Raw genomic sequence first — 12,538 nt, forward strand, 5'->3', positions numbered from 1 at the left:
AGGTCCAATATGGCTTTGCACTTCAGTAGACCAACAGCGAGGCAACAGAGTTCTGGAAGAAATCAGTGTAAAATCTAACCGTGTATTCAGCTGCTAGACAGAGAGTGCATTCTTTTTCTTTCTTTCTTTCTTTCTTTCTTTCTTTCTTTCTTTCTTTCTTTCTTTTTTTTTTTTTTGTCGTACATTATTAGGTAAGAATTTTATAAGAATTATTTTATTAGTGGTAATGGCAGATCTGAAGAGTATTGTGTCTTCTATATTCCGCATAGTGAAAACCACCAATGGTGTGATAGAACTGTCCAAGGCCATGGGTCTCATGGTCTGCAGATGTCAGCCTTTCCATCTTCCTGAGCTTGTGGACTGGTTTGGTGATCCACTGGGTGTCAGGCTTTCTTCTGATAGCTTTATGGAATGGATCAATGAAGATAATCTCAAAGAATTTGTATGTGGAATCTTCACTAACCCAGCAAGAATTCAGGACTCTCAGAGTCCCACAATGGCATCCAGCTCTCTCCTCTGTGACAGGCTGAAGGCTTTGGGCAAACTTTAGCTGGATAACATCATGAAGGACAGGCTTGCCATAGGTCCCACCCTTAGGGACTGGGCGTTTGTGGCCACCACATGGCACACAAGTCCAATAAATGGACTCAGACATCAGACTGCTTCTTCCTCCATAGATCCTGGATGTACTTGTAAGCTCCCATCTTGGCTTACCCGTCAGATGCTGGCTGCAGCCAGACAGAAAGGAGTATATTATTTTTCAAAATATTAATCATACCTTTTCCTGGGGTCTGATGCAGAGTAGTTAGGCAGTAAATGCCACTCTTCTATTTAAGGTCCTTAATGATTCTCTATTACCTTCAGAATAAAATTAAGACTCAAGCTTGTCATTTAAAACCTAGTTGCCTTTTTAATTATTGCCCCCAAATGCTTAGGCCCCTGCTATACTGAATTGCTTAGAAATTCTCAGACAGTTCACACTTTCATGCCTTCTTTCCTTTGCAAACACTATACCCAGATACTGAGATCAAATTTTCCCTGTCTACTCTCCTTACTAAATCCTACATTGAAACTTCTCCATGGACTCTTCCAGGATCTCCCCAGATTGGGTTAGATTTCCTCCACTTCTGCTATCCTCCAAACACACACAGACAGAAACCCCCCTCTCCACACACACACACCTGTGTTCTCATAGCATCCTGTTTAAACTCCTATTATATATCTCACTGCTTTATATTTATTTTAAAATATTTTCTGGCTCCTCTGATAAGGAGAACAGGGATCTATTCCAATCATAGGGACCCACACATATGGTGCCTACTATATTTTTGTTGCATGAATGTATAAGATATACACCTAATTCCACTCTACAACTCCTTATGTGCAAGAAAGGGAGTGACTAAGTAACATGCTGTTTTGGGAAACCCTTATGTGGACTTTAGAAGGGTAGATGAGGTACTACGAAAAGCCATGTAATACCTTGGCTGTGGATTAATTATTTGTTTATTAGACTAGGCTTTCCAAGGGAACATCAATTGCATCCTCTGACTACCCTCTAACAATGGAGGAAATAGCAGGCACTGTTATACCCTGGGCCCCTTTATCAGTAAATCCCATCTACTGGAGGCTCCTATAGATATAAACCCTCTTTGCTATGGGCCATAGTGATGAACACAGGAGCTCTTCTCTGAGGGAATAAAATCATGAATCTACAGTTTCTGATTTCCCCCAATGAGCAAATGGAGACCCAAAATGCTGACTGACAATGGGAAGAGATGTTACATGTGATCTTTTGTTCCAAGTGTTAACCCAGGTGTCATTTTAACTGAAGACTTGAAAGGCTACATTTAAGACTCTTTGATACAATTAAAATGAATACACTATGGGGGTGCTTGTGTCTGACTTCAGTTCAGGTCACGATCTCACGGTTCATGGGTTCGAGCCCCGAGTTGGGCTCTGTGTTGACAGCTTGGAGCCCGGAGCCTGCTTTGGATTCTGTGTCTCCCTCTCTCTGCCCCTCCCCTGCTCATGCTCTGTCTCTTTCTCTCTCTCAAAAATAAGTAAATGCGAAAAAATTTTAAATGACTAAACCATGAAGTTCCCTGTATAGAGCAAGTGCCAAATAAACAGACAAGAGTCTCAGAGCAGATAAAAGTGATTTCTCAGAGGCCATGCCTTCCTGTCTTTCTGACTTACTAGCATGTAAGTGATTGTCATTTTATAGGAAAAAAGGAGGAGCTAAGTTTCTCCTAGAGAAGCAGTCTACCTAGTGGCTGGAAATGAGGATTTGGAGCAAGGCTCCCTGGATTTGATTCCTGGCCTTCTTAGCTGTGTGTCCTTGAGCATGTGACTTCGTCTCTCTGTGCTTCTGTGTCATTTACACCATACACATAAGCACATGCATGCACACACTTGCTCTTATGTCACAGTACTGATTCAATGCATAAAAAGCACTTTGAAAATTGCGTGCCAAATAGTAAACACTCAATGAAATGTAGTTGTTGTTATTATGATCCTAATAATACTAGTGTTACTAAGGAGCTATTTCACCTTTGCTGCTTTTGCTTTTATATCTTCTATTACAATGAGGTGTCTTTAGAAATGTTTGGCCATCCCTGTGCCAAATCCATTGAAGGATTTCTGAATTGAACTGGTTCTACCTGTTCTAATGATGTTTATGTACACCTCACATTAAACGATGAAAGCATTATGAAGCTAAAAATCACCCTTTTGTAATCACATTGATTCTGATTTTTGTTATTTATGGAGAAAAACAGCATGCTTGTGCAATAATCTACTAGAAGAGTTATTCTTGTCCACACTATTGTGGATCGTATCCCAATCGCTTTTAAATGTGTTTCCCACGTTATAGTCTTGCAATCAGAAAATAACGATAATATATTGCAAGAAAACTAAGTTAATACATGCTAATTTGCAGAGTGGATAAGACAAACATTATTCTCTATTAAAAACCACAGAGGCATGGGGCGCCTGGGTGGCTCGGTTAATCGGCAGACTTCAGCTCAGGTCATGATCTCGCGGTCCGTGAGTTTGAGCCCCGTGTCAGGCTCTGTGCTGACAGCTCAGAGCCTGGAGCCTGTTTCAGATTCTGTGTCTCCCTCTCTCTGACCCTCCCCCGTTCATGCTCTGTCTCTCTCTGTCTCAAAAATAAATAAACGTTAAAAAAAATTAAAAAAAAAAAAGAAAAGAAAACCGCAGAGGCAGAGTATATAGTAATGCATCAGTGCAATAAATTCAAATTTTCAACTATGTTCAGCACCCAAGATATGTGTAAAGTCTTTAAAAAGAATATAAGCCAAACATTTTTATAGGAAACAGGGAGTATGATTCTGGAGTTAGTTACGAAGTTTCCTTCCCAAGTCGTTCTTTAACGTCTTTGGAGGATTAATTCTAGACAGAGAGTGAAAATGTGTCATTGACAAGCCAGATCAGAGGTAGGAAGCTTATTCTTAGCATGTGAAAAGAAGACTTTAGGTGAGATCATTAAGCAAGCTTAGTTTGCAAGCATGTGGAAATAAGATCATGGAGCAGAAGACTCCTTTACAGTCTCTGCTCTGGTAACACCAAATACCATGACGAGCTGAGCCTTCCACCTGACAGCCTTCCTCTTTTATTCTTCTTTTATTTGGATGTCATGGATGTCTTTGCAAATCTGATAGAAATTATAAATACTCCTTCCAGAAAAATTCACACACACACACACACACACACACACACACACACACATTTCTGCATATTAATTTGTGGCTTTCATGGATGTTCTTATGTAAAAATTCCTTTTTAATGGAGTGATTTTATATTATCTTCAGTAAACTTATCCAATGACATTTGAAAATAGATTTGACCATTTCATTCCCTTATTAAAAATTGATTATTTAAAATTCTGACTTGTAACTCTCCCAGAAGATTTTAAATTATTCACTTATTATCCACTTGTTTTGTTTCACTACAATCAGCAAATTTCAGAAACCTCTGTAGACATTCTAAAATGCCTAATTTCTGGGAAATTTTGTTTCTGTGTGCTAGGAAAGTGCAGCAGGCATTGATGTATGCTTTCTTAGAAAGATTTTATTATAATTTTATGAGGAAATAAAAATGGCTGTAATGTTATTCCCATATTGGTATATATGGAATAAACATTGATAACCCACAGAATCTTGATCCTAATTTGGACTCCAACCCCAAAATATACTGTTTTGGAAGAAATAAATGTGTGTGTGTGTGTGTGTGTGTGTGTGTGTGTGTGTGTGTATAGTCTCTATAGACACAAAGGAAAAATTTCAAAAATATGGTGAAAAAGGTTTTTTTAAAACTCACTCTCAATGGACATATAAACAGCACTTGATGAGGCAGTCAATGAATTTCTGTCTATATCTTGTATTCTAAAGTTCTAAAGTTGGGACAGAGAAACTTCTTAGATATTTGAAGAATTTGTTTTGAAAGTTTGACAATTAATGTAAAGCTACTCTAAAAGCATATGTTACTTTTAGAGCAAAATCCTTACAAAGGTTCATAATAGTTTATAATAATAAATATTAACCATCCTACTTTTTCCTTTGAGACCAATCATCACAGACCAAGAGCAGCTAAGTTTATAATAATTTATTACAGTTGCATATCATTTGTTTTGTATAATAAATTATAGAAACCATAGCATCTTTATAAACTATTTAGTATATCATACTCACTTCCTAATGCTTACTGCAGTAACTGTAAGAAATCTAATTAGATTATGTTTTAGCATTAGAAGATAAAAAAATTATAAAATTTTTTCGCAGTACTTTGGATTTATGAAAGACCCCATTATTTTAACTTTTGTTTAACCAGTTTGAAATGTATATAAACTTTTTATAAACCAGAAGGTGGTCTAACTGAGCTGTTAGAAGTATTGCATAATTTGTAATTTACACCCTTACGGTGCACTTTTTCAGGCACTGTAAAAAATGCAAATAAATAATCAATTACTGATCTCTAAAAAACCTATACCAATAGACAACATTGAAATTTGGCAACACTTTGAACACTCAAATAAAAAATTTAGTAAACATCGGAGCAGAGTATTCTCTCTCCCTGTTTCCCCCTCTCCCTCCTCCCTCTTCCTACCCACTTTCATTATGGAAAAAAAAAAGTTCAGGTTGAATTTAAGTCCTAGGGCCTGAGAAAGAGACCCTGGCTGCAGTTCTTTCTTCAGCCTTAAGAGCCCATAACAGCCAGCGTTCTGTTATCTTCAGCCTCAGTCCTCATTACATCTGTTCAGACTCTTCTCCTGACACCAGCATCGGTCCTTTCCCTCAGGGAGAGTTTTCAAATCCTTGTCGAAAGCATTTTGTTCTCCACTGTAACAGCACAGGCGTGAAATTGGTTGGAGTCTTTGTAACCGATTTGTTCTGTTCCTTTCCAGCCTCTGCAGTCCTGATGGAAGAGAAGCTCGCAGGGCAGCAACAAAATGCTGCGTGTGTTAGGGTCTCTCGAACCCTCTCGGTCTTTAAATGTCTATTCTTGGATAATGTCCTTATCCATCCTCTTGTCCTCAGTGAACTTTGATGGAATATTTCCGCAGTTTCAGAAATTGGAAAAGCTTGTCTTTCGTCCTCTTCTTCAGGGCCATCAGGGCTCGTGTTTTCTCCTCCAGATCTTGATCTATGGCAAATATGATCTTAGCTCTCTCCTCCGCTTTCTTGTCCCCAGAGTTTTTGAAAAGTCTCTGTAGAGATTCTTGGTCTATGTTTTCAAAGATGTTGGCCACGGCTTTCTTCCGTGAGGCTGTATCGAAGTGATAGCCGTGGATGGAAGGGCTCACTCGCAGCGAGGTGGACATGGTGATGGTGGCTTGGTGGCTTTGCCTTGCTTTCATCGACGTGAGGATCTTCGGGAATTCGGCTCCCGGGCTCTCCAGAGAGTCTGTAGCAAAATCATTCCGGGACTGCTATTTAAAGTGTGAACAAAAGCTCCAGGCTCAAATTACACTGGTGACATCAGAGTGATCTCAAGGAAGAATAATCACAGACAAGTTTAACAGTTGAGTTGCCAATATCCTGTTCTTGTGCAAAATGTCAAAAGCTGTGCTTGCTGATAGAGCAGGGATGTGGGGATTTCTTTTTACCTCATCTGTGGCAATAGGATTATACTGGCTTGGGTCCTTCTTTTAAAAATAGCCAAAACCAGGGAAGGGCAAAGATAAGACACAAACAAGGTGGCTTAGACTCTCAAAATCTTTCCCAACAACAACTGAAACAAAGGCTTCTGTTAACTACAGGAAAGTTTTAATTCCTGAAGTCATTAGAGTGTATTCCAAACATTTGGCAGCCCATGCCTGCGCCCTTTGGACATCCCCATCCAGGGCCACTCCACAGCTGCTGAGAGGAAGCTGAAGAATCAAGGACATCAGTCTGGAGTACATCTGATTTTAAAGGGGAGTTTACCTACAAAACGCTTACATGACACACCCTGATACTGTGACCTTTCAGAGACTGTGCACAAGAGCTAATCTGTAATCACTGAATAAAATTGTAATTTATTACTCTTTATTTTTTTAATATTTTATTTTTAAGCAATCTCCACACCACCCAACACAACCCTAAGATGGAGACTCGAACTCACAACCCCAAGATCAAGACTCTCCGGCTCCACCCACTGAGCCAGCTAGATGCCCCAATATTGTAATTTGATAGTGACAGACAATATATCCTTAGGTTTCTTCATGTATCAACAATAGTACCTATCAAAAACAAAAACAAAAACAAAAACAAAAACAAAAACGTGGGGAGGGAAATTCAATCAGGTGCTTTACAAATATAGTACTCAAAGAAATGAGCTGATTTTTTCCTTTAATATTTACTTTGGCGCTGCCCAGACATAGAGCAATACCTTTTTCTGGAAGAATTTAAATTTCTTTGGAAGAATTTAAATTCCTCACCTTCCACAATATTCAGCTAGCCAGTGTCCCCACTGATGTGTGGAACACCTACATGCAATCAAATGGTAGATGTCAACTTCAAAGGGCCCTAGAGACTTCTCTGTGTGAACCTTCTGCCTGAGCTACAGAAGCAGGGCTGAACTTCATGAGTTTCCTCTCATTAGTCAAATCAGGTCTAGAAAATGCACAAGGGGAGAGAGTTTGGGGAAGACACCTCACTAGAAAATTGAGTTAAACTAGGGGCACCTGGGTGGCTCGGTTAAGCATCAGCCTTCAGCTCAGGTCATGGTCTCACAGTCCGTGACTTTGAGCCCTCCATAAGGCTCTGTGCTGACAGCTCAGAGCCTGGAGCCTGCTTTGGATTCTGTGTCTCCCTCTCTCTCTTCCCCTCCCCTGCTCATGCTCTGTCTCTCTGTGTCTCAAAAATAAATAAAAACTTCAAAAAAATTAAAAAAAAAGAAAATTGAGTTAGACTCTTCGTACATATCCATTCATTCACTCACTCATTAATTCAATCAATATTTATTAAAAGTCTACTTTAGCTAGAAGAGTTTTAGGCATTGGAAATATAACAGTTAGCCAAACCAAATCAAACAAACTGAACCAAACAAACAAAAATCCCTACCTGACCTTAATGGAGTTTACATTCTACCAGGAAATAGATAATAGAATATACATTTATAACCTAGATGATGTCAGAAACTACTACCTATTGTGGATAAAAGTGTGGCCAAGTTGTACAGGAGAGGAAGGGAAGGGTTGAAATTTGTACAGGATATTCTGGGGCAGTTTCTCTTAATGTGACATTGTACAGAGACTGGAAGGAGGTGAGGGAGTTAGCTGTGGAGGCATCTAGAGGACAGGTGTTGTGGGCAAAGGGTACAGCAAGTTCAGAGGCTGGAAGATAAGAGTGTGTCTTAAGTGTATGGAGAATGGTTGGGGACCAGTGTGGCTGGAGCAGACTGGCCAGAGAAGAAGGGAAGGACAGGAGGTCAGGAGGAGACACCAATGGGGGAAAAAGGCAAGGAAAGACCGAGTACAACCCGCAAGACTCTTTTCTGGATTGAGCTTTTACTCTGTAGGACATGGGTAGCCTTGGAGAATTTGAACCAGAAAAATGACATGATTTCACTTATAGTTTAAATTACTTCTTAGTAGAGGATACATTTTTAGGGAGACAAGCAGGGCACGAGGAGCAAAACGACTGGTGATGTGGCTGTCAAAATAATCCAGGCAAGAGATGATGAAGGTCCCCACTAGCGAGGTCATCATGCAGGTGGCGAGAGCTGATCAGATTCTGGGCGTGTCGTGAAGGCCAAGTCAACAGGATTGCTGAAGGCTCTGATGTGAGGAACGGAAGACAGACAGGAGCCCAACATGCTCTCTTCCTGAAGGATGCTTCTTTGAAAGACCTTTCTAGGTGAGCTGGTGTTCACCCCCTGGACGTGGCCATGACTGCTTGCTCCAGCTTTCCCGTGGAAGAACCCTATGATCTGCTGCCTATGGGTTGCCTATGGGCTTACCAACATATGTGGCACATCTTTGTGGCTATTAAAAATATACTCATTTTCCTCACTGTTAAAAAGTTATTATTATGCCAGCAAGGATTTGTACTGAATTTTCCGAGGTGCCAAGCACAGTACCAAAACATTACACAATCCACCTTCATTAGGGCTTTGCCACCCTTCTCGTGCTATGCTCTTTCTTGAGGCCACTTGTATAGAGCTCATGCCTTTATTCCCTACTAACTGATTACTCTCAAATTTTAATTCCAGCATGCCATTGTCTTCTGAGGTATATACTCATTTATTTAACTAAGTGATCAATACAAATAAATGCAAATGTGGTACAAATAGCTGTTCAATTATCAAAGTCAGAAACCCAGCTATAATCTCTGATTTCTTCCTCTCTTTTTTTCTCCTATCTAAACTATCTAGATCTCTCTTTGTCTCTGTCTCTCTCTCTATATATACACACACACATATGGTTTAGATGTATATAAATTGTATCTAGAAAATACTTCTCAAATCTATCCACTTTCTCTTCGTTGTTTATTTTTTTAAATTTTTTATGTTTATTTATTTTTGAGAGAGAGAGAGATAGAGCATGAGGGGGGAGGGGCAGAAAGAGAGGGAGACACAGGATCCAAAGCAGGTTCCAGGCTCCAAGCTGTCAGAACAGAACCTGACGCGGGGCTCAAACTCATGAACCACAAGATCATGACCTGAGCCCAAGTCGGATGCTTAACAGAGTGAGCCACCCAGGCACCCTGTCTCTCCATTGGTTGGACAAGCTTCCATATGGTGGATGCCGCTGTGCACAACTTTTATCTCCATTTAAGGTTTCCTCAGATGCTCTTCTGTCAGCCCTCTTCGGGGACTGCCCCCACTGAAGAAGGTTACCACCCCCCCACCATGCAGCTGCATCTAATGACTGATCAACATGAGGATGTAAAGTCCACTTCCATGACCCCCAAGTCTGAGGGGTCACGCACACTTCAGAGGATCTTTTAGGGTCAGCTGAGACCTCCTTCTGCCCAAACCTGTTTTTTTTTTTTTTTTCCTATCTGTAGGCACTGGTCCCAAGAACACTCCATAATAAATCACCCGCTTGCTCATCCCCTCTCAGGGTGTGCTTCCTCAGAAGCCCCGTCAGTCTACGACAGACTGTCTTCTGTCACCTAGACTAAACCCAACTTCTTTCCTGGCATTCCTGATTTTAGTTCTGTCCTCCATTCTCTGCAAAGCACCCAGAGAAATAGTTTCTAATAAACAATCTGGTCAGACCACTCTTGCTTTTACTCTTAGGATAAGCCCCCAAATCTTAACATAATCTTTCTTTTAAAGTTTATTTATTTATTTTGAGAGAGAGAGAGAAAGAGAGAGAGAGAGAATGCAAATGGGGAGGGGGCAGAGAGGGAGGGAGAGAGAGAGAAGCCCAAGCAAGTTCTACATGGTCAGTGCAGAGCCCTGTGTGGGGCTTGAATTCAAGAACGGTGAGATCATGACCTGAGCTGAAATCAAGAGTTGGATCCTTAACTGACTGAACCACCCAGGCATCCCCTTAACATAACTTTTTTGAGCTTGATTTGCTCTGGTTCCGACTACTTCTACAACATTACAGTTTGTCACTCTCCCCCATGCTTTTATGCCTTCCAATTCCTTGATTACATCACACTTATTCCTGCCATAGGTCTTTGCACATATTTTTCCTCTTTCTGGAATGTTCTCTCCTACATTTTACCTCAGCTAGGTAACTCCTCTTCATTCATAAAATCTCAGCTAAAAGCTACTTGTTCAGAGGGGCTTCCCTGTCCTCTGGTTCTTTTAAACTTAGGTGGATCAGTTCTCTTTGCCAAAGTACCATTTACTATTCCTTAGTAGCCCTTGCTACAGTTTTGAAGCATACATTTGTTTGTCCAAGTATTCATGTAAAGTCTAGCTTCACTGGGGTGCCTGGCTGGATCAGTGGGAAAAGCATGTGACTCTTGATCTTGAGGTTATGAGTTCTAGCCCCACATTGGGTATAGAGATTACTTAAAAATAAAATAAAAAAAAAAAAAAAGTCTAGTTCCACCATGAACAGGAATCGGATTATTCTTCCTCATTACTGTGTCTAAAGTTCCTGGATCGCTTAATATTTCTTCATAGTAATATCAAATAACATGTGTGCAATTCTATTTGATTCCATAACAACCCTTTATAGTAGGAACTATATGAAACTATATGCAATCCTCATGCTATAGATAAGAGAACTGAGACATTGACAACTTGCTCCCAGTTTTAGGTGAATAATGCACCCCTAAAATGTCTTTGTTCTAATCCCTGGAAACTATGAATATAGGCAAAAGGAAACCTTATACTGCAAAAGGGACTTATATGACGAAAGGAATTTTGCAGGTGTAAATACATTAAGATCTTGAGATGGAGAGATTATTTTGAGTTATCTGGTTGGCTCATGTAATTACAAAAGTCTTTACAAAAGAGAGAGAGAAGGATGCTATGCTGCTACTTTAGAAGAAGTTGGAGGAAGGGGCCATGAGCCAAGGAAGGTAGACAGCCTCTAGAAACTGGAACAGGCAAAGAAACAGACTGTTCTCTGCATCCTTCAGAAGGAACACATCACTGTATGTGCATTTTAGACTTCTGGCCTCTTGAACTATAAGATAATAAATTTGTGTTGTTTAAAGCCCATAAATATGTGGCAGTTTGTTACAGTGGCAATAGGAAACTAATTTCGTCTGCAAATCCTTCAGCTCTGATGAGACAACTCGAATCCAGGGCTATTTGACACCAAAGCCCATGGTTCTGAACTCCATACTGCATTGCTCTCAAATCATCCACAAGCTCTGGCACTGAAAGGCCTGAATAACATTTCTACATGACACTGAGCAGTTCTCCTTGAGTGTTGCCTAGAAGCATTCAGATGCAGTTGAGAGATTAAGGAGCTTCAGAATTGTTCAGAGGGCAAGACCATCTACAGGGAAACAATGTCAGTTTCTGTTTCCCAGAAACGTGATACAAGCCTTAAGGTTATAATTTGCTGATGGTCTTTGCCAAAGGTAAATCCATAAGTGCCTGGAAAGCCTTTTACTGCGGTCACCCTGTCCTTTCCCTTCTTTGTATAAATATTGTCAGTGAATGATGTGGACAACAGGATCTAAAAAAATTGCTGGTAAGGATTCCCAAATTGCCTGTGAATGGAACCACATCATATAGACATCTTACAGAATTTTTGCTTTCTTCAGTAAAGACAGGATCTAATGAAGACTGCTTAAAGAAAGTACTTGTGAGCATGCGTAGTTTCTTCTGGAAGCTAGTTTTCCAGTGTTTTTTCATCATACCAAGAGACTGAGTTTCCGTTTGCCAGTAATACATGTGCTTGGCTGGCTCTATGTCTGATGAAGAGATTTGTGAAAACGAGGACAATGAGTGACCTGTATACCTAGTGTTCTTTGGACAATGCCTCAATGACTCTTCATAACAACGCTAAAGGCAATTATTATTGACTTCCGTTTTCACCACAAACAAGGAATTGGGCTGAACAACCTGCCTAGGGTAAGTGGTGAAAAGGGAACTCATTTGCAAATGCTTTTTAGCCCCCAAATCTCTTCCAGGAAGGTTTTCCTGAACTTTTGCTGTGTTACTTGCCCCTCCTGTTTGTATCACCAAGGTTTACCTTTTTAGACAAAAAGTTATGACTTGCGAGGAGCCTGGGTGGCTGTGTGGTTGATTGTCTGATTTTTGATTTGGCTCAGGTCATGATCCCAGGGCTCTGGGATCGTGCCCTGCATCATGAAGGCTGCTCTCTCTCCCTCTGCCTCTCTCCCCTGCTCACGCTCTCTCTCTCTCTCTCAAAAAAAAGTTAGGACATATTATTATATTTATTAAAGCACTGAAGATATAAATGCATGTGACTGGTACATAGAATGTATCCAATGAAAATATACTGAATTATTGCCCAAATAAGTGAAAGAAAGCACACAAAATTTACATCGAGACTGCCTTTCTCTACCAACTTACCTCCCTAGCAACTTCCTGAATAAGAAACGTAGAGTAGCCAACAACTAGAACTTTGTGTCTTATACTTCAATTAAATTAC

General features: G+C 40.3%; 1 protein-coding gene and 1 pseudogene across 1 annotated transcript; both read right to left on the reverse strand.

Annotated features, from left to right (window-relative positions):
* Window positions 1-217: 217 nt before the first annotated feature.
* LOC123596344 lies at window positions 218-704 on the reverse strand (annotated as a pseudogene).
* Window positions 705-4,608: 3,904 nt separating this feature from the next.
* Window positions 4,609-5,988, reverse strand: TCIM (transcriptional and immune response regulator). The gene has a single exon (XM_045459697.1). The coding sequence runs from the start codon at window positions 5,873-5,875 to the stop codon at window positions 5,552-5,554; it is 324 nt and encodes a 107-aa protein (XP_045315653.1). The 5' UTR covers window positions 5,876-5,988; the 3' UTR covers window positions 4,609-5,551.
* Window positions 5,989-12,538: the final 6,550 nt, after the last annotated feature.

Source organism: Leopardus geoffroyi, chromosome B1, assembly GCF_018350155.1.
Source record: "Leopardus geoffroyi isolate Oge1 chromosome B1, O.geoffroyi_Oge1_pat1.0, whole genome shotgun sequence".
Taxonomy (NCBI): Eukaryota; Metazoa; Chordata; class Mammalia; order Carnivora; family Felidae; genus Leopardus; species Leopardus geoffroyi.